Below are 23,127 nucleotides of genomic sequence, written 5' to 3'. Positions count from 1 at the left end.
GATTTTCCATATGTTACGTTACATAATCCGCTATTATTATTAGTACCATTTTATAGATGGGGAAACTGAGGCTCAGAGATGTTGACTAACTTGCCAACAGTCACTCTATCACCAAAGTGGTAGAATCAAAATATAAACCCACGTGTCTCTGACTCCAGAACCCAAGTCCTTGGTGGCCAGATCAAACGTCACATACGTCATGTCAAAAGGAAGCCACTGCCCCGTGCTCGCGGGGCCGCTCTGCTGTTACCCACAGGGGCTGGGCGAGTGAGCAGCTGTGGGGGGCTCCTTGCCCTTTCCCTGGGCTCCTGCCCTGGCAGTGGCGAATCCATCCCACGTGTAGCCCTGAAGGAGTGGTGACTGGCGGGGCTCCCGTGGCCAAGCCTCGTGGCCTGGGCAGCCCCAAAGTGGTCCCCAGTGCATCCAGGCGTCTTCTGACCTGGCACGTCATGCTTTTTAGACAGCAGTCTGAGGTCATGTTTGGCACCTCGGTGCTCACCCTGTGTTTGCTCAGGTGTCGGCGCCTGCCCTGTGTGCGGCTGCGTGTGCTCACCCCTTCCTCATCGCATTGACCTCGGCAAGGGAGCCTCCCCCAGTGCTTGGTGTCACTGGACAAAGTAGACTCCAGAGGTTGGCTTCTAAAATAATCCTCCCCCTGGGAGAATCTTCCCCGCATCCTGCTCACCTCAACTCCGCTAGTCACCACCCTAGAATGCCTCACCCACTGTCCCCACCATCGTCAAATGCCCCCTCTCTTTCTGCTATGCACCCCTGACTGGCGCTTCAGCCCCCACACAACCCCACCCCTCCTCCCAGAGACTCCTTGGATGACTCCACACCACCAACACTCACCGTGCAGTCTGGCCTTGGACAGCATCTCTGACTGTGTCCCATAGGACACAGGGACGTCCTTTCTCATGGTTCTCCATCTCTCCTCTTCGCCGTATCTTACCCGATTATACTTCAGCCTGTCTCTGCTTCTCTCAAGCGGGAAGGCTGGAAATAAACAAAATTAACTAAGGAATGCTCTGTCCAGCCTTGGGGAAAGAGGTCTGATTACCTACACCTTTATTGCAGATAACTCTACTTCTGGGCTTTTGCACATCCTTTTAGTGCCTCCTCGACCTGAGGCACCAGATGCCAGGTCTCAAAGTGGCAGGTCATGGTGACTTACTGGTGGCAACAGCAGGGCTGCCACGGGCATCTCACCCCTTTTCCGAAGGAAGTCCAAGTAAAATCCATCGTGATCTCCTTTCCCAGACTCTTCTGTCTTCTTTGTTCCTCAAAGTCGAGATGCCATTCAGTTTCTCAAATTCCAAAAACTCAAGTAAGAGATCTTGTGGAATTATGGAGATGTCTTTAGTACACGACATGTGCAGAAAAAGAAGAAATATTGATCATTTTCTGTGCTTCCCCCGCCCTCCCCACCCCCAATCAACCAAGGAGGTTGACAATGTTCCCTAAACAACACAATGGCTTCATGTGTTATTTCCAGAGGCTTCCAGGGGCGAGGACTGACTTTGCTACCCCCTCTGCCAGGTGGCTGTGAGAGTCCAAGGGCTGGAACTGTAGCCTGAGCTCAGTCCCCACATGACTGGTGGACGGGACCCTGCAATGTCCTCATGTACGAGACAGAGATGAGAAAATGTGCCCCGGTCTGACTTCCCGAACCGTTACAAGGCCCATCAAAAGCTGGGTGTTTTTGTTATTGCTGTACCATTAGGTGATATAAACTGCTATTTTTATCACTTGCTATCTCTCCACTTAAAATAATTAAAGAGATTTGGGAGGGATAAGGGGAGAAATGACTCTCTCTTTCTCACACTCTTTTTTGAAAAATTTCTGCTCACCTGTTAGAATCTGTGGGCAGCCTTGCAATTTGGTTAATTCCCCCTAATTTGCACACATTTGGGATGTGATACTCTGTGTGGAGATGAGAAGAATGTCACGTGTCAGACCACACAGAGAAGATCCATGCCCACTTAGAAGGCGGCAAGGAGGGGATTTCAGACGATGAAGGGTCCTGTGTGGACACTCTGGGAATGTGCAGGTGCTGGCTCAGGACATGTGCCCGGTAGATCCCAGGGAAATGCCGTGATTTCTGGGGTGGGGAGCAGTCAGCGTTCACCCACCCACCTGCTTCCCTGCCTACCAGGCCTTCAATAGCACACATAATCCTTTTAACAGAGACAAAGTCTTTAATTCCACACATAAACTTGGACTTCAAATTTCAATGAAAACAAAGTTTCATGGTGAAGACATGTACAGATTGAGTTGACCATGGAAGTATATTCATGGAGGCAACTGGAAGATCTCAGACATGTGATCTCCCTAAGAAAGGAAAAATGGTGAATCAATTCATTGACATTACATGAAAATAACATATAAAAGCCATTTGCAGAGCCTAGGTTTTGCGGTGAGGAAAGGGAAAAAGGAAGGGTACGAGCTAACTCTGAACTCTTAAAATAGAGAGGAAGGGGCTTGGAGAAGAAGAGTGACTTCTGATGTCCCCAAAATGTAGCATTTGTTCAAATACCCAATGAAACCTCTCTGCTAGGAAACAAATAGGTTTCAGACACAAACATGAGAAAATAATAACATTTATTTATGTTAGGTTAGAGACAAAAAGTTGCTTTATATTATTCTCTGTACTCTTTTACCATTTCAAATTTTTAAAGTTCAAAAAAAGTGCAAGGAGAAATTGAAAATAAAAGTACCCATCAATATAATGGAATACTGTGCAGCTGTTTAAAAAAGAATGAGGAATATCTCTATGTTCTCAACTGGAAAGATCTCCAAGAAACATTGTAGAATAAAAAAAAAAAAAGCAAGTTTCAGAATAGTATATTTCACCCAGTCCTGTCTGTGTAAAATACATTTTAAATTTGTCTGTATATGTCCTTCTATATGCATAGAGTTAAATCTAGAAGAGGCAACGAATCATTAACAGGAGGTAGCTTGATATATTAGGCATTTTCCTCTGGTATGAATTTTTATGATGAGCAATTTATATTACTTTTATAATTATAGTAAAGCAATACTGACTTTTATGAGCAACCCGTGGAGCAGAAATGCTAGTCACCAGGCCCTTCCCGGTGCTCCCACTTGCCCTGTCCTTGCGTGGCCTCCTTCCCGATTTGACACTTGGACATCTGCGTGAGGGCCCGTGACAGAGGCCAGCGGTGATGGTGATGACAAGCCCAAAGCCACATTTGTTCCATTACTTCCAGCTCCTTGCTGCCTTTCCAATCGCCGCAGTGAGAGCCCCTCTCTCTTATCTGCACAAAGCGAGTCAAAAGTTGTTGTCCGTGCGACTGCGGAATACCGGGCTGGAAGACTTCCTGATAACACCTAAATTCCTCTAGCAGAGCAGTGCCTGCAGTCAGGTCAGAGAGCTACGTGGCTTCAGCACATTGTGTACTGTGCAGCTGGATAATAAACCAGACGAAATTTGGCAAATAAAAGCATAAGGGACATATAAGGATGTCATTACAGTCCCATCTGCTCTGATAACCCCTTAGCAAGACCACGCAGACTGCTGAGGAGTCTCTAGTGTGAGCATCGAGCAGTTCCAAAATAGACACAAAGGTAGGAGGAATAAAAAAAAAATTCCAAATAATAAAAAATAAGGATCAGGCTGAAGTTTCCAAGACACATTTATGACTTTTATAAACAGTCATGCATTAGTTAAATGGCTCTTTGGGACACTCTGGTGACATTAGCTAATTCTGACATTTAGGAATTTAAACTTAGTAGCTGTCCTGGCTTATCCTTATTAGCAAAGTTTGCTAAACAGTTTGTGCTCTGCACCCTGCTTTATGTTTGCAAATGATGCAAATGGCAGGCTGTCATGTCAATTCCATCTCTTGTCACAAAACCTGAGGGGGACGGGTGCATCCTCCTGCCGCCTTCTCCTCTGACCTCATTCTGCAGCCTGCATTCCCTGTTCCTTCCTTCACCTTCCCCAACCGAGTTTCGGAAAGATATGGGCTCTTACAGAAAATGGGAAGACATGCAGAAACCTGAACATAAAGTGTAATAAATGAAGACGGAGTTCCTACTGTATCACTCTTTCTTCCACACCAAACAGACCACTCTTATAAACACGAATTCCCACGCAGGAAACCAAATAATTTAAACTCCATCTTCACTCTTGCCTGAACGTGAAACAAATCCGGGGAGACACACGTGTGCTTCCGTTAGGGATGACACACGGAAGCCTTTCCTACGCCATTGACTCAGTTCTTGGGTTCCACTCCCGCAGGTAACCAGGTGAGTTTCTCTAAGTCAGCGGATGCGTTTGCCTTCGAAGAGGACAGCAGCAGCGATGGGCTTTCTCCAGATCAGACTCGAAGCGAAGATCCCCCGGGCTCAGCGGGATCCCCGCCAGACGCCAAAGCCTCGGAGACCCCTTTGGCAGGCCCTCTGGGGACAATCCAGGTAAAAACAAAAAACAAACAAAACAAAACTGGCATCTCAGTCTGTCATCTCCTCACAGTCTTAAAATCAATGCTGTCACAGTCGGTTTGGCTTAGAGACCCCTGAGACGTCCCCTGGTGGCGCCTGTTCACACCTCTCTCACCCTCCTCAGCCCGGGGATCTGTGTGCAGGGGCAAAAGCCTCCAGAGGACACGAAACGAGAATCCCCGGAACTATAGCCTTTGACTTACCTTTTAAGCGTCTACTCTGCCAAGTAGATACCTTCTCCATTTTTATGGACGTAGTAACTGGGTCTCGGTGAGGTTAGATGACTGGCCAACTCCAATCTCCCAGCTAGAAAGTGCCAGAGCAGGACTGATTTCAGAGTTCACAGTCTTTCCAGACATTGAGGAGTCACTCGGGTTCCGGGGGGTGGGGAGAAGGCAGTGCTGGCTACAGGCAGGAGGCCAGTGTCGGTTCTACCTGTTGGTGCGCAGGTTTCTCTCTACCTACCAAGCCCACTACAAAATCCACTTCCAGCCACAACCCAAACATAACACTCCCCTCTTTCTAGACAAATCTACAAACCCTTGAGCATGAGGAATATATACTGAAAACGCTCTTAAAACACATTTATAAATAATGGTGACTATGAACAATGGCTACTGCCATGGATTAAGTGCTCACTCTGGGCTGGGCAGCGCCGGGCACTTTACAGATGTTTCTCACTTGAGGTCACAGTTCCCTGCGGGTGGGTCTCATCGATGTCCACCCTGACAGAGGAGGGACTAGAGCTCTGTGAGGCTAACTGAGTGGTCTCCAGGAACACAGCAGTGTCAGCAACCCCTGGAGAATCCACCTTCAGAACCCACACACGCAGGCTGGAGGGGAACCTCCCTCAGCTCAGCCCGATGGTATTCATGGAGCCCCGGGGAGGAGTGGAGTGTGGACGTCCACGCGTGGCGGGAGGAGCTGTCCGAGTGTGCACGCGAGATGTGAGCTCCAGCTCCACTTCCACCTGGAGGGCCCGCTGGCCCCCCACGCCTCCCCTGCAGGAAGAGTTTACTCCTCCTGGCCTCACGGGGACTGTACAGTGGACTGAAATTAGATGTATTTGGAAATATTTTTTCCACTGAAAAGCACCATACAGATATTAGGGACAGTTACAGTAATTAGTACCCAGGGCCCCATTTCCTGAAACCATGCTAGTTACTGATCATTGTCACCCCTGTGTTCACCCATCAAACCCAAGCCTACAGCGGCCACAGAGACGGTGCGGAATGGGAGGGAAAAGGGAGGTATGAACAGCAGAGCCCGAGATGTTCATGCGCTCCTTGTGCGAGAGTTTATAATCAAAGCATTCTTCCTTCCCCTGAACGCCGCAGCTGGTCTCTGCAGCCAGACTCCTCTGATAACATCAAACGGTCTATCAGACCATTTGTACACATTATTCTGACAGTGAATTCCTCAGCTTCTGATTTAAGAATGGTTTCAGGAGAAGACAAGTTCTTTTCTGCTTCACCTTAGGAGAGGGGAAGAAGGAAACCAACACTGAATGATGCCAGGCAGAATGCAAAACTCATTTTATGTCGTCTCACCAGGCAACCGTCTGTGATAGATGAGGACACTGAGGCTCCTAGAGAAAAAAATCCTTCAGGCCTTTGACAGGTGCCAGGCTCCGGGAGAGAGGCTCAGTCCTGACCCCCCCGGGGAAGGCCCTGAGCAGCCTTGGCCCCTTTAGTCAGAGTTCCAGCAAAGGAATGTAGACGATGAGAAGATACTGAGTCCCTTTTTGGAGTCTGCCTCTCATAAAGGTTTTTATGACTCCACACACATACACACACACACACAGACATGCCCACATATGTGTACACACACATACATATACACACACATACACAGAGACACATATACATTAACATACATATATACCCAACATGCATATGCATGTGTTTCTACACACATACACATAAACATACATACCATGCACCCACACATATACAGTCAGATATACACATACACACACTCACATATACTTTTACATATACACACATGTGCACATGCACACACACTTTCCCTCCTGCTAACACCCTTTTCCTCTACCCTGTTTGTTGGCCTACTTTCCCTGCAATTTCCTACACCCACTCTTCCCTCTTCTTTTCTTTCTCAATTCCATTATCAAGTTCAACAGGTGGACTTTGTCACAGACAAGGGGAACCCGCACACTGGGTGACTAGACATCCCAGTTTGCGTAGAACAGGCCAGTTTTATATCTGTCTTCTGAGATCATTATTAAGAATCCCCCCTTTCTCTCTCAAAAGTTTCCTCAGTTGGATGACAAATTGTGTGTGTGTGTGTGTGTGTGTGAGTGTGTGTGTGTGTGTGAGTGTGTGTGTGTGTGTGTGTGTGTGTGTGTGTGTGTGTGTGTGTGTGTGTAAAGCAGCAGGGCTCTGTGTAGGGCTCTACTTGAACATTTCTGTGTCACACAACTTTTATTCCTGCGTACTAATAGTGCTAAAATTTGCATTTCAGGATCTTGCTTCTGGCTCAGAAAATGACAGGAGTGACTCAGCCTCACAGCCCGGCCACCAGTTAGACACGGGGAAGCAGGGGCTTGGCCCCACCAGCACCCCCATCCCTGTGCATGCTGCTGTAAAGGTACGGAAGTGCCAGGCTCCAACCCCCGCCCTGCGTCCCCACCCCCTCCCCCGAGCCAGCTCAGCATGGAGCTTTCTGAGTTAGGACAGACGACATGAGGAGAGCCACACAGACCCATGCGTAGGTTCAGCCTACCGGGAATGTCTCAAAACAGGAGATGAGAAATGAGCCACCGGTTCATTGTGCACCACGATTCTATTGGCCATGCAGCAAAGCACAGATCCTCTCTGCAACAGAGAAGCCCGTGTGCTTGCATTTCTTCGAGATCACAGCTCAGCCAGCATGTTCCTGGCTTAAAAGATTTTATAACCTCACCTTTGAGACACACACAGCTGATTATAATGCACGCAAGATTTGCAAGTGCCGTAAAATAGGTATAGGGCAGCTGAATTTTATGCAAGGGAAGCAGCCCTGAAGAACCTGCATGACATAAAACCCCTATCATTCAAGCCAATCTTCCTATAGAAATAAAGATGGGAGAGGGGTTACATTCATAGTAGACAAATAGCTGCAATCATTTTAGCCCATTTTTATGTAATTTTCTCAGCATTATACCTTATAGTAAGTATATAGAGTGCTCTCCCACCAATTAACTGCCTGGTAGTTATCCGGGCTTCTTCATAATGTTTTATCCCAAATAACTTCTCATTAATTTGGGCGTATGTTTTCTCAGCTCTAGTGCCTTTGCTTAATGAATGCTGAAATGACTCTCATGGTATTTTTAAAAAGATTGTAAATTGAAGTAGGAATTGATCATAAAGTAACAGTTTTACGTTCTGAATTGATGATGGACACTTCAGTTTCCCAGTGAAGCTCCCCCACCAAACCACAAGAGGTTAAACCCAGCTTACGATTCGCTCAACTCAACAGATTTGAAATTGTATGACTATCGATGAATTTTGTTCCTTGAAGAGGAGGGAGGAGATGATTCACATTATTTCTAATGTATGTAAAGAGAAATCTTGTTAATATTTCTATCACAGTATTTAAATTTTGCATAATTCAAATTAGCAAAGTCTTCAACCTCACTGTGCTAAGGAAGTGTGATAGGGTCCCAGAGGAAGGACAGGTCACTTTCAATGAAGCGGGGGATTGATACAGACGCCCAACTGGTCCAGGAGGACTGGCTGTTTTTACAAGAGCCATTGTCCCTTCTGGTTCTTCAATGCCTGTGCATTCCCAGTTGCTAAACATGCATCACCTCTAAGTTCAGAGGATATCACAGGGCCTCTCAAAGAAGAAGGCAGCCAAGCCAGGGAAAAATATCTCTACCCTGTTGACTTTAAAAGATTCATATGAGGCTAATGAGAGAACACACAAGAACACTCCTTGAAACTAAAAATCCTATGTAAGCAAAAGGTACTCTGCAGTCTCTGAGAGTGTGTGTGCCAAAGTCAAATAAAACATGATTCCTGCCCTCCAGGAGCCTACAGTCTAATCTAATTGGGTCCTTAGACCACCACTAGCCCTAAAAGTGTTTTGTGCAAGTAAGAAAGACATACGCCCAAGGACTTGAATAGATATTTCTCCAAAGATAGACAAATGCCGACAAGCACATGAAAGGATTCTCAACATCATTAGTCATTAAGGATATGCAATCAAAACCACAGTGGAATACCACTTCACACCCACTAGGATAGCTTTAATCAAAAATACGGAAAATAACTAGTGTTGATGAGGATTTGGAGAAACTGGGACCCTCATACACTGCTGGTGGGAAAGTAAAATGGTGCAGCTGCCATGGAAAGCAGTTTGGCAGCTCCTGAATAATTTAACATAGACTTGCCACGGGACCTGGGAATCACACTCCTAGCTGCACACCCAAAAGAACCCAAAACAGGTGTTCAAACAAAAACTGGTCGATCAATATTCACGGCAGTCCTAGTCACAGTAGTTAAAAGTTGGAACTAACCCAAATGGCCATCAACTGATGAATGACTAAATAAAATGTGGTATATTCATACAACTGAATATTATTCAGCCACAAAAAGGAATAAAGTACTGATATGGCTACGACATGAATGAACCTTGAAAATATTATACTGAGTGAAGAAGTCAGATGCAAAAGGCCACATCTTATGTGATTCCATTTATTTGAAATATCCAGAATAGGCGAATCTATATGGACAGAAAGATTGGTGGTTGCCAGAGGCTGGAGGAAGGCAGGAATGGGGGGTGACTGCTAATGGCGAGCAGGTTTCCTCTTGGGGTGATGAAAATGTTCTGGAACTAGATAGTGGCAATGGTTGCACAACACTGTGAATGTACTAAAATGGTTACAACGGTGACTTTTATGTTACTTATATTTTACCACAATAAAAAAATAAGTTCTCCTTCCCCCAGCTGCCATAGGCCCCCCTCAAAGCCAGCAGGAAGGAGAATGGGGCTAGATTTCAGTTTCCCTCGCCCCTCAACAGATGCACACCGACGTGACCACTATCGGGTAGCCTCAAAGGCTGCAAGAGAAATGCAGACAGGAGACATCACTGTGAGTTAGAAAAGGCTTCCCAGGTGAGCCAAGGTTTGAGCCAGCCTCGAAGGACGGGCCAGAGTCAGCAAGTGGAGAGGTTGTTGCAGACAGAATAAAATTGCAAGGAAAAGAGGCAGGAGGTGTACTCTGTTAGAAAAGAAAAGTGTAGGCAGTTTGGTGAACTGCCTTCCTTGGCAGACTATAGAATTTGGACTTCATTTGGCAGAGCAGGGCCTGCAAATGGATTGGGGGCTACCAGGGTGGTGTGTTGTTTGGCAATGCCGTGTGTGAGAGAGAGTGTGTGTGTGTGTGTGTGCGTGTGTGTGTGTGTGTGTGTGTGTGTATTTGACTCAGATCAGCTTAAGGAAGTCTTGTACTTTCTACCCAGAGACCTGGCCTCGCTGCTTCTCTCACCTTACGTTAACCGGGTTCACACATTCATGCCTGGGTGTCTAGCGCTGGAGTGGAGTCACCTCTGATCCATCTTTAGAAAGATGAACGAGCTCTTCTTCTCTTGGCCATGCAGCCAAAAGAGCAAAACAAACACAACCTCAATATCCCCTGTGCTCAAAAAGAGAATGAAACTACATATATCCATGGGTTCAGTAGTCTTTACCGGACTCGATCCAGAGAAAATGGTCTGATTGCAGTATCTTTTGGAATGCTCAGAACCCATGTACTAAGGCAACATAGAGGGGGAAAAAAAAAAACCTCCTGGACCTCTGACCTAACTGTTAGATGCAGCCAGGGCTGCAGCTCCACCCTTTCCAGACCAGCCAGGCCCAGGGTGAGGCAGGACGAGCAGCGGGGCTGGAGCAAGGCCGGGCAGAACTGGCTGCAGGAGCCCTGCAGAAACCCTCCAAGGACAAAAGACTGAGTAATTAACTGGAACACTAATCGATTAATGAGCAGGGAGAAAATAGAGCCACCAAGCACACAGAAATACTTGTGCTCATTATTCATTAGTCCCCAGGAAGACGTCTCTTTGAGAAAACAAAAGAGCCGTCGGTGGTGGGATGCGCTGAGTCAAAGCAAGATGTAGGCTCCTTTGGATAAGGTCACATTCAGATGTGTGTTTTGTGGTTAAAATGGGGAAGCTGCCAAGCCAGCTGCCAGCTGTTCAGGAGCCCCCTCTTCTGGACACCGCTGGTACCACACTTTCCCTCCCACGTGTTCCTTCACCATCTGCGGTCATGACATCCATGTTCTCCATTTCAACCTTCTGTAACAAAGCCAGGTTTGAAAATTTATTTTTTTTAACTGATAACAGGATGAACCTATTTATTCCTAATATATGAAGGCCTTTTGATTTCAGGAGCAGGTTACAGATACAATTACACTGTTGAGCACCTGTTACTATTTCAATATTATCTTTTATAGTCTTTATTTTGATCGCTGGTCTCACTGCATTCCAGAAAGGAAAAAATCCTGGAACTATTTCTAAGATTCAAGATTCCCTGCCTGAGCAGTGTCCCTTCAGTGTGATGCATTTGCAATAGATTTGTTCATTAGATACAGTAATGTCCCGGCGGTTCTTTGCACGTCATGCCTTTGCTATATTGTTTTCTGGGATTCGAGAGTGTCCATCAGAACAAATCTATGATGCCAAGTTATTTTCAGTCATCACTTAAAGCACATGTCATTTCCCCATTCTCTTTGCAGTCCAAGTCCTTGGGTGACAGTAAGAACCGCCACAAAAAGCCCAAGGACCCCAAGCCGAAAGTGAAGAAGCTCAAGTATCACCAGTACATTCCCCCAGACCAGAAGGCAGAGAAGTCCCCTCCGCCCATGGACTCAGCCTACGCCCGGCTGCTACAGCAGCAGCAGCTGTTCCTGCAGCTCCAGATCCTCAGCCAGCAGCAGCAGCAGCAGCAGCACCGATTCAGCTACCCTGGGATACACCAAGCTCAGCTTAAGTAAGTCAGGCCGGCCTGGGATGGTGGTCGCAGGCAGAGGTTGGGAATGATTTCTCTCTGAGATGCAGGGCCGGCACCTTGGGACCCAACAAGAAGCCCTATATTGCACCGTGTCCTCATCCAGTATGTTTGGAATATGACTCTAGAAACCATGCACACCTTTTCAGGACCATATGGCCAGGAGGAAGCAAATACAGTAGTCCCCCTTTATCCAACGGGGATGTTCCAAGACCCCCAGAGGATGCCTGAAACCTTTGATAGTGCCAAACTCTATATATACTGTTTCTTTCCTGTACATACCTATGATAAAATTTAATTTATAAATTACAAAAAGTAGGAGATTAACAATAATAACTAGTAATAAAATGGAATAATTATAACAATATACTGTAATTAAAGTTATGTGAATGTGGTCTCTCTCTCTCTCTCTCAAAATATTTTATTGTACTGTACTCATCTATTTTCAAACCACGGTTGACCACAAGTAACTGAAATCTTGGAAAACAAAACTGAAGGAAAGAGAGGACTATTGTAAATCAATGCCCTGGATAAGAATCCCCTTGGGGGCCGGGCGCGGTGGCTCACGCCTGTAATCCTAGCTCTGGGAGGCCAAGGCAGGTGGATCGCTCGAGGTCAGGAGTTCGAGACCAGCCTGAGCAAGAGTGAGACCCCGTCTCTACTAAAAATAGAAAGAAATTATCTGGCCAACTAAAAATATATATACAAAAAAATTAGCCGGGCATGGTGGCGCATGCCTGTAGTCCCAGCTACTCGGGAGGCTGAGGCAGTAGGATTGCTTAAGCCCAGGAGTTTGAGGTTGCTGTGAGCTAGGCTGACGCCACGGCACTCTAGCCTGGGCAACAAAGTGAGACTCTGTCTCAAAAAAAATAAAAAAATAAAAAAAAAAAAAAGAATCCCCTTGGAGAAAAAGGAGAAGTATCAGCACTTCCAAATTGGACTGTGGAACATCTAAGAATGTGATGTTGGAATTGTGAGCAATTCCAATACACTTCTGCTTTTGGAAGCAACAGAGCTGAACAGTGGAGGGACAGCCTCAAAGACTGACTCCTGAGCCCAGGTTATGTGACCACGTGGCTAGGTCACCTTTTAAACAGTCAATATCCCCACTTATGAGTTTGAGATGTGGGTTCCTCACACGTTTCTGGTCATCCACAGGCCATGCTGGCAATTATGTTGAGCACTGAACACGGTCAAGCTTCCCCAGGCATGCTCTCCAGGAGATGGGGTGCCCTCTCCCATGTGCCCAAGTTGCCACCACTCCCTCTTATCCCCCCAAACAAAGCTCTAGGGTCACCTGCCACTCGCCATCTAGGCTGTGCTGTTGTTTCTCTTCACCCTGCCCTCCTCTGCTGATTTATTACCTGCCTGATCCTTGTAGGCAATTACTCCGTGATTTGCTCTAAATTCAAGTGATCTTAGATATATTTGATCATATTTTAAGTGCCTCTTTGTTTGTTTTTTAGAGAACCAAATGAACAGACGGTCAGAAATTCAAACTCTTCTTCAACACCACTGAGCAATACCCCTTTGTCCCCTGTCAAAAACAGTTTTTCTGGACAAACTGGTGTCTCTTCTCTCAAACCAGGCCCACTCCCACCTAACCTGGATGATCTGAAGGTAGAGGATTTGACATGATTTTCTTTTTTTCCTTTTCTTTTTTAACAAATACAACGGTGTATTGTTAACAGCATTTTTGCCTATTGATTTCTGGAGTAAGAGAGTGGGAGGAAAGAAAAATATGGGAGATACTCAAGGGAGTGATAGAATTTATGCTGCTTGTGTTGAATACCCTGCTTGTCTTAGTCTGTGTTATGCTGCTATCACAGAACACCTGAAACTGGGTAGTTTATAAAGCAAAGGAAGTTATTTCTCACAGTTCTGGAGGCTGGGAAGTCCAAGGGCATGGCACCAGCATCTGGCGAGAGTCATCCCATGGCGGAAGGGTGGAAGGAGGAAGGGCAAAAGAGGGCAAGAGAAGGTGAGAGCGGGCAAGACAGAGAGAAAAGGGGGTCAAACTCCTGAGACAGCATTAATCCACTCATGATGGTGGAGCCCTCATGACAAAAGTCACCCCCCAAAGTCTCCATCTCTTAACATCATGACAATGGCAACCAAGATTCCAGCACATGAATTTTGGGGGGATACATTGAAACCACAGCATGGAAGAACAGAAGATTATAGGCCCTTAGCTCAGCTTTCACAGGCCATGCAAACTTGAGCTAGTTTTTACATTTTTCTGATTCTCAGGTTCCTCATTTGCATAAATGAGTTATTGTGAAAGTGAAGTGAAATAGTATACATAATGGAGCTTAGCACAGATTAGGTGTGAGATTGATGTAAGCTTCTGGTGGTCAATTCCATGATGAATTTTTATGTATTTCTGATGAAAGGAGAAAAATAAGAACCATGTAAAGAACTTTTCATAAATCTAAGTGTGTTCCACATATCTAACTAACCTTTCTTCAAAGTACGTATTTCCTCCCAATGTTTTGAAACTTAAAATATCCTTTCCATTAGGAAATAATGATGGTAGTGAATAGAAGTTGAGTGTTTTTGGTAGGGTTTTATTTGTTACTTTTTATTAAAAAAGGATATAATTAAATAAGCATCTTAGTTCTTACTGAACAAGATAAAATGTTGATAACCCAACTGAGTGCAGTAGCTCAAGCCTGTAATCCTAGCACTGTGGGAGGCTAAGGCAGGGGGATCACTTGAGGAAGAAGTTTGAGACCACTCTGAGCAACATAGAGATCCCCCTCTCTACAAAAAATAGAAAAATTAGCCAAGTGTGGTGGCACACACCTGTAGTCTCAGCTACTCAGGAGGCTGAGGCAGGAGGATCACTTGAGCCCAGGAATTTGAGATTACAGTGAGCTATGATGACTCCATTGTACTTTAGCCCAGGCAATAGAGCAAGACTCTATCCCAAAAAAAAAAAAATTGGTAACCTGATGTCAATAGTATAATTTAATTATTTTCAATAATATAATTATAATTGAAATCCCCAAATCTGGGAACTTCTGCCCTGAAGCATAGCAGCACGTTGTTAAATGATGTATGTGTGCTAGCAACTTACTGCGGATCACATGGATCTCAGCCCACTGACATGACACTGACCTTTGAGTTGAAGATGGGTCCTTTCAGCATGTCCATCCCTCTATCCAGCATTCACAATACAATTGGAAAAGGTGAATGCAGTATCCTTTGACTTTTCGAACCTGTGAGCACAATTCAACTCCTCACCCTGTTTCCAAGGATTATACCAGTTTACCTGGTTTCTACCCTACCTATTACTCTCCCCAAAGGATCTTATAATTTTACCCAAAAACTAAATTCCTAAAGGTCCCTATAGCCTTCATCATGCCAATCCTCAGTGCTCAGTCCTTGTTAAGACCTTCATTCCCACTCTCAGTCCTCAGTCATTATTTTCTTCAGGGAAAAGGTAGGATTGTGTTTATTTCAAATCAAAGGAAATTCTGTGGCTGCCAACCACCAATACCAGTAAATAAGATTACATCTTGGGTCTTTGTATCAAAGGCTCTGTTCCTTCCATTTGGATTTAAAATGCTTAGGTTTCTTTTTTTAAATTTCAGAATATTATGGGGGTACAAACATTTTGGTTACAAATATTGCATATGCACCGCCCAACCCAGAGCTACAAGCGTGCTCATCCTCCAGACGATGCACTCCACACCCATTAGTTGTGAATTTACCCATCCCCTCCACACCTCCCCACCTGCCCAACACTTGATGAATGTTACTTCCATGTGTTCACATAAGTGTTGATCAGTTAGTACCAATTTGATGGTGAGTACATGTGGTGCTTGTTTTTCCATTCTTGTGATACTCCAGTTTGAAGGGCTCTAGCTCCATCCAGGATAATACAAGAGGTATTAATTCACCATTGTTTTTTTATGGCTGAGGATTCACTGAGCATGTTTTAATTTGGTATCCATAAACCTAGAAGAGGACACCAAGCTTATGATAATGCTCCCTGGAGCCATGGGTCACCCAGCCTCCACTCCCAAATCATAAATTCATAGAGATAAAAGTAGGTGATCTCACCTTGCAAGTGTTATGCTAAGTGAAATATTTAATAAGCCAGACACAAAGGGACCGATACTGTGTGAGTCTATTTACACGACGGACCTAGAACAGGCAGATTCATAGACAAAAAGTAGAATGGTGGCTACTAGCGGATGGTGGGGGGGAATGCAGAATAGTTGTTTAGTGGAGACAGAGTTTCCATCTGAGATGATGAAAAGTACTGGAGATGGAGGATTGTGATGATTGCACAACCTTGTAAATGTACTTAATGCCACTGAACTGTATGCTCAAAATGGTGGCATGATAAACTTTGCTATGCTTATTTTACCACCATAAAAATATTTTTTAAGTAGCCTATCTCTGGGTGGAAGCCCTGGATCAAGTAGGATCGGAGGTGCCTTAGCCCCAGAGAAACATAGGCCAGACATGGTGCCATCTGTCTGAGCCCCCAGAGGCACTTCTGTCCATGTGCACGTGCTCAGAATCCCCAGCTGGCAATGGTGATAATAATTAGCACAGGTCTAAGGAGATGATGGTGATGACGGTGGAAGCTACCATTTTTTGAGCATGAACGATCAGTCAGCCATTCCCTGTAGATTTGCTTTAATTTTCACCCTGCAAGGTAAGTTTTATCTTTCCAATTTAAAAAGTGAAAATAAAAATCAAAATTTTTAAAAAGTTATATGATAAGCAAGTTAACCAGCTATAAATGACAAAACTGGGGCTTGCACCTAAGGGACTGATTTCAAGGGCTTTGCTATTGTCATGAGAGATGAGAATGGGAAGGGAAAGATGGACAGGAGGGACCTTGGGTGGACTTAACCACTCACTGTGTGTATGGGGAGAGGCTTCACCTGCACCCCGGGAGAGTCACACCCATGGCAGAAAGAGGTTAAAGTGGGGGGCTAATGTGAAGGGACAGTGGCAAGTTTATTGGGTTTGGAAAAGCTGAGTTGCAAGTACCAATAGGACACCTGATAGAAAAAGTCTAGCCAGCTTCTATCGGTAAGAAGGAGCCAAGCTGTGCAGTCAGGGGTAGGAACAGAAACTTCAGAATCCTGTGCAATGTGGGGAGGGCTGGAGCTAGAGGACTGAATGAGGTTGAAGGAGAGCAAAATGGGAAAAGAGAGAGGGAAGGAAGGACAAGGGAGGGAAGGAGAGATGAGGAGTAAAAGAAGCATATGATGCAACCACAATTAGGGAAGGGGAGAAATAAGAAGAATTGATGAAAGTGACCCCCCTGAATAGTAATTGGAAAGGTGATACAGTGAAGGTCATGTTTTCAAGAACTGTTCCTGTGTTGATACATAAAAATAGAAGGGGGAAAGCACTGAGAGAAGAGTTTGATTTGTCATTTAAAAGTTATTAATGGTTATATCACAGTACATGGATTTTTTTTTTTTTTTTGGCATCCTGTTTCTAAAACTAGAGAGTGAGAGACAGCATGCAAGAGAGAAAGAGAGAAGTTTAAAAACTGGGAAAACATTTAATGGACACTAGGAAATAATTGTTCATACTTAAAGGGTGGTAACTGTATTTTATCTATGTCTTTTTTTAAGAGTACTTATCTCTCAGAGATAGAGACCAGAATATTTAGAGATGAATTTATACAATTTGCTTCAAAATAATTCAGGAAGGCTAGAAGAAGAAGTGGGTTGGAGTATAAAAGAAATAAGATTGGGCATGAGTTGATAATTGTTGAAGTTGGTTGATAAGTACATGGGGTTCTTTAGACTTTTCTATCTACTTTTGTGTATGTTTGAATGTTTCCATAATAAATATTTATTTAAAAGTTATCAGTGATTAAAACATCAGTGAATGTAGCAAAGAGATATATACAAACCTTTGTGCCAAACAAGCCCACACAGCATAATATTCTGAAATTTAAGGTAAATTGAACTCAACCAGTATTCATTTTATTTTAGAATATGGGCTGCATTATTTAATAATGTAGTTTAAATTATTCAGTGCCAGAACAGATTCTAAAAATAAATGTAGGACCCATTAATTTTAAGTAATTCAAAATTAAAACAATAATGAGTTGCCATTTTGTGCTTTTTCAAACCAGCAAATCTAAAAGAAAATGATAAAACAATGCCAGCAAGGCTATGGGGGAAATAGCATATTTATTGCTAGTATAAGTTGATTCAATCCTTTTCTGATAACTTTTAGCTGATTATAAAGTAACACATATTCACTGTTGAAATATGATAGTGTATAGAAAAACAAACAGTATTTTGAAAGATAATTAAGACTCTCAGGAAGCATTACAGATTATATTTCCTTCTAGATTGAAAATGCATATGAACATATTTTATTTCAAAATAATTGTTTTAAAAAATGTATGTGTACATAAATTTCTTGCATGCTTTTTTTAACACATCATGAACATTTTTCATAACTTTCAATATACAATAACATTTCTATTTTTAATAGCAGCATATCATTCCACCGCCTAGTTAACATTTCACTGCCAGACATTTAACTAGCTGCCAAATTTTTGTTATTCAGAATATGGTTTCAGTGGCCTTTGTACATACATTTATTAATTTCTCTGGTTATTTCCCCAGGCCAACTACATAGGAATGAAATTCCTGAATTAAAACATATTAATATTTTTAAGAGTTCTGGACACATATTGCTAAATTTCTGTCCTGAATGTTTATGCCAGTCTCTTCCCAGAAGAAGCATGTTAATGCAGCACTTCTCAAACATTAATGTGTGCACAGGTCACCTGGGCCCTTGTTAACATGCAGGTTCTGATTCAGCAGGTCTGGGGAGGGACCTGAGATTCTGCACTTCTAACTTGCTCCCAGTTAATATCGATACTGCTGGTCTAAGAACCGCAGTTTGAGTAGCAGAGTATTAAAGAGCTACCTGTTTTCTTTTTTAAAACATTTTTATGTATTTATTTTTGCCGCTACTTCCTTAACACAAAGTGTTATTATTCATTTCTTCCTCAATTTAATAAATACAAACATCTGTACATATTCATTTTATTTGTGTTTCTTGTATTGCTGATGGTGATACGTATACATACATTATTGGCCATATTTTAAATTTTATTTTTGTTTGTGAAGAGCTGGATCGTATCCTCTGCCCATTTTTATATTGGGTATCAATCTTTTTCTTTTTAATTGGTAAGCACACTGGATACACTAAGATGTTTAACACTTTATTTGTGCTGCAATTATTTTTTCCCAAACATAGCTATTCGTGTTTGCATTTTGTTTATAGTTTTTTGACTTAAAGAAGTCTTAACCTTTGCTTTCAATATTTCTATGATTACTTTCATTCCTTTTATGCCCAAAAGATATTTCCCTACAGAATATCAGAAGAATATTCCCATAGTTTGCTGTTTTACAGAACTATTGAAATTTAGGTATTTAATGTTTCCTGTTTTAATTACAGACTTAATATATTTATGTGAAATATTTAGAGCCTACAGATAAGGAGAACCATTATTAATATTTGAGTATATGTTTATCTAGATACTTTTATATGCAAGCATAGGTTGAAATATATACATATACATACATTGTTTATATAATTTTTAGAAAAATAGAATCAATTCAAACTTTTTTCCACTTAGTAATATACCATAAATAATTATTCATCATCCAATGTCAACAAATATTTATAACATCAGTTTTTTTTGTTTTGTTTTGTTTTGTTTTGTTTTTGAGACAGGGTCTCCCCCTACTGCCCAGGCTAGAGTGTAGTAGCATTGTCATAGCTCACTGCAGCTTCCAATCCTGGGCTCAAGTGATCTCCCACCTTGGCCTCCCAAAGTGCTAGGATTATAGGCATGAGCCACTGTACCTGGCCTATAACATCAGTTTTAATGGATCTGTAGTATTCCATCATTTGCATAGTCATCATTTATCTAACCAGTTCTCATATTTGTGGATATTCATAGTTTTCAATTTATGAGCATTATAAAAAATGCAGGGATAACATGTGAGTCAACGTAATATTATAATAATAGTAAACCCTCACATTCCACAACTGTTTGCCAGACATTAGTCCAAGTGCTTTACAAATTTTAAGCCATTTTAACTTTTGCAAAACTATATCAGGTAGGAACGATTACCTCTATTTTACAGAAGGGGAACTGAGGCAGAAAGTGATTGTTGAGCTAGTAACAGGAAGGGTCAGAATTTGGACTGACAATCTTATCACCAGTACTCTCCCTCCATGTATGACTATTATCCAGCCAGTCATCTAAACTAGGACATAAATGTTTGCATGGAGCCATGGTTCTCAAAGTCAAGTCCGACTTGACCTGCACTCAGCTGCGCTTCGGGACTATCGTTTGAGGGCTTGTGTCTAAACCCAGGCAGAAACATGGATAAGTAAACAAGAATTGTTAAAATCGGGCAAAACCAATTTATATCAGGGACAGGAGATGAAATTGGAAAGAAGTATTAAACAGAAGTGGATATTGTAAAATTGCATTTGTGATGTTTTAAAGCTCATTTTATGAACACAATAAACACACTTTGGAAAACGTTGTTAGAGAGCATACTAACAGCGTCCTGGTTTCTTCAGGTCTCTGAATTAAGACAACAGCTTCGCATCCGGGGCTTGCCAGTGTCAGGCACCAAAACGGCCCTCATGGACCGGCTCCGGCCCTTCCAGGACTGTTCTGGCAACCAGATGCCGAACTTCGGGGACATAACGACTGTCACTTTCCCTGTCACCCCCAGCACGCTGCCCAATTACCAGTCCTCCCCCTCCACCAGCGCCTTGTCCAACGGCTTCTACCACTTCGGCAGCACCAGCTCCAGCCCCCCAATCTCCCCTGCCTCGTCCGACCTGTCGGTCGCCGGGTCCCTGCCGGACACCTTCAACGACGCCTCCCCCGCCTTCGGCCTGCACCCGTCCCCGGCCCACGCGTGCGCGGAGGAGCCGCTCGCCAGCAGCCTGAACGGGGCCTCGGCCCCCTCCGAGCTGGACGGGCCGGACTCCGAGAAGGACAAGATGCTGGTGGAGAAGCAGAAAGTGATCAACGAGCTCACCTGGAAGCTGCAGCAGGAGCAGAGGCAAGTGGAGGAGCTGCGGATGCAGCTGCAGAAGCAGAAGAGGAACAACTGCCCCGAGCAGAAGCCGCTGCCCTTCCTGGCCGCCCCCATCAAGCAGGAAGAGGCCGTCTCCAGCTGTCCCTTTGCATCCCAGCAACTCCCTGTGAAACGACAAAGCAGCAGCACGGAGACCCCATCGCAGGCCTGTGCAGCCGCTCCTCTGCCGCCCCTGGGAAACGCGCACTGTGCGGAGCCCGCGGGTCAAACCGGGGTCCTTTCTTCCACGTTTCTCAGCCCGCAGTGCTCCCCCCAGCACTCGCCACTCGGGGCCGTGAAGAGCCCGCAGCACATCAGTTTGCCCCCGTCGCCCAACAGCGCTTACTTCCTGCCCGCGCCTGGCGGGGCTCAGGGAGAAGCGCACAGGGTCTCCTCGCCCGCCGGCAGCCAGGCGTGCCCCGCGCAGGTAAGACGCCTGCGCCAGGCCCGGGCATCCCGCCTTCTGCAAGCCTGGGATGTGGGTTTCCAACCCCCCGCGAGCTGATGTTGCAACTTCCGAGGTGCAGGGCCCACCGAGAGCCCAGCGGCAACTCCCAGACACTGTGATCCATGAGCCTTCACAGTAGACCAAACTCATCCTCCAAGGCAGGGATTGGCAAACTTGCTCTGTAAAAGGCCAGATGGTAAATATGTTTGGCTTTGCAGGTCACACCGTCTGTGCCACAGCTGCTCCAATTTGCCCCTGTATCAGGAAAGCAGCCATAGACATCTTGTAAATGAATGCGCATGGCTGTGTTCCAATAAAACTTTATTTACAAAAACAGGAGGTGAGCAAGACTTGGCCTGTGGGCTGTAGTTTGCCCACCGTTGCTCTCAGGACTCCTTGGTGTCAAACCTTACCATAGGCCAACCAGTTCCTCAAGAGGGCCAAAGGGAAGTCACCAGACTTCACTCTGCTCTCTGTAATGATCTGCAGAGTGCAAATAGTCACCGACCACCTACTCTGTCAGGCCCTGTTCTAGTCTCTGGGGATTCATGCTGAACTGGCCAAACACAAATCCCTATTCTCATGGGAAAACAGTAAGCAAACTTTAAAAGTAAATTATGTAATGTATTAGAAGATTGTAATCTTACGGAGAAAAAGTGGGAAGGAGATGTGAGGAGTTTGGAAGTTTGCCACTTTAAATAAAAGGGCCAGGGACATTCGAGCAAAACTTTGAAAGAGGTAAAGGCAACACCTTGTGGATATTTGGGGTGAAAGCAATGAAGGCAAAGGAGGGACAGCAAGTGCAAAGGTCCTGGGGTTGAAGCTCGTAGGGAATGTTAAGGATCAGAAACAAGGCCAGTGTGGCTGGAGCAGAATGAAAGGAGAGTCATAGGAGATGGCTTGGAAGAGTTACAAATTCAAAAACTAGACCAAGGTGATCAAAAAAGATTTTCCTCTTGCACTTGAAGCTGAAGAATTACTAGGAAAGTCTATATAAGTTTATTTGAGAAAGAAAATTACACCATCAAAAGGTTCTGAAATCTATATTATTAGAAAAGGGATAGGAAGAAAACTCACATTAATTGGATACCTGCCACATGCCAAGAATTAGGAGGCATGTATACAGGTAATCTCATTAATTGTCACAACAACCCTGTGACCTCCAATTTATTGTTCTGTATTTGCCATCGAGGAGAATAAGGCTCAGGGAGCTTAAACCAGTTGCCCAGGATCACACAAACCCAAGATCAGTTGATTCTAAAGTGCATGCCCTTTTCACACGGAATATGCTCTGCGAGTATGAGGAGTGGCAAAAGGTAATGAGAATAAACTTTTACAAACCTACCAGAACAACACATTGCAATGAACGCTGCCCACTCCTCAGGGGGCACTGCAAGAGGAACTGGGGCTTTAAATGGATTGTCGTCATCATTAGCAAACATGTCTTGAGTGTGTACTGTCTGGGGCAACAAAGGTAAAAATTGTTCTTGAGACATAGCTCTGGATCATAATTTTCAATTCTGATGACATTGGTACTCCCTGTGGTTTACAAAGATTCTTTGGAGATAATAAAACTTTCATGATAAAACGATAAAGAACAATAGAAGATAACAGGACTGGTCTATGCTTAGGACAGTAAATGCTGCACAAAGTTGGTGGGGGAGGGGGGCAGATGGATCACAAGGGCTAGAAAGGTCCAGGAAGTTTTTGCAGTGGGGTTGGTCTTGGTGGGAAGTGTAGCATTGAAAAGTAGAGAAGCAAGAAAGGACACTCCATGTGCCCAAATATGGGGAGAATGTACGGGGCATGTTGTGGGAGGTGCATGGCGGGAACGGTAGAATTTAAGCTGTAGAGAGCCTTGAACACTTCTCCAGGTTAGAAGTACAGACCCTATGCTGTAGATATGTGTGGGAGCCACTGGAAGTCTTTGAGCAGTATCTGATACGTACAAAGCCAAGAGTTTTAAGCAAGTTCATTTGGTAATGAAATTTAGGAAGGCTTGCAAAGATAAGACCCCAGGGGACACAGGCCAGGGCTTAGAATTGTCAGCAAAGGCCCCACTCACGTAAGCCACTGCTGGCTATTTAA

At 44.3% G+C, this 23,127-nt stretch overlaps 1 protein-coding gene across 1 annotated transcript in view; it reads left to right on the top strand.

Moving 5' to 3' along the window:
• The window catches only part of MYOCD (myocardin), a 90,826-nt gene that overhangs the window by 59,694 nt on the left and 8,005 nt on the right, over positions 1-23,127 (top strand). Inside the window, exons 6-10 of the mRNA XM_045526941.1 lie at positions 4,265-4,440; positions 6,952-7,077; positions 11,210-11,463; positions 12,948-13,101; positions 20,083-21,018. Of these exons, the coding sequence (XP_045382897.1) occupies positions 4,265-4,440; positions 6,952-7,077; positions 11,210-11,463; positions 12,948-13,101; positions 20,083-21,018 (1,646 nt within the window). The remainder of the gene's footprint in view (positions 1-4,264; positions 4,441-6,951; positions 7,078-11,209; positions 11,464-12,947; positions 13,102-20,082; positions 21,019-23,127) is intronic.

Source organism: Lemur catta, chromosome 15 (assembly GCF_020740605.2).
Source record: "Lemur catta isolate mLemCat1 chromosome 15, mLemCat1.pri, whole genome shotgun sequence".
Lineage (NCBI taxonomy): Eukaryota > Metazoa > Chordata > Mammalia > Primates > Lemuridae > Lemur > Lemur catta.
This window is presented reverse-complemented; position numbering and strand designations above follow the sequence as displayed.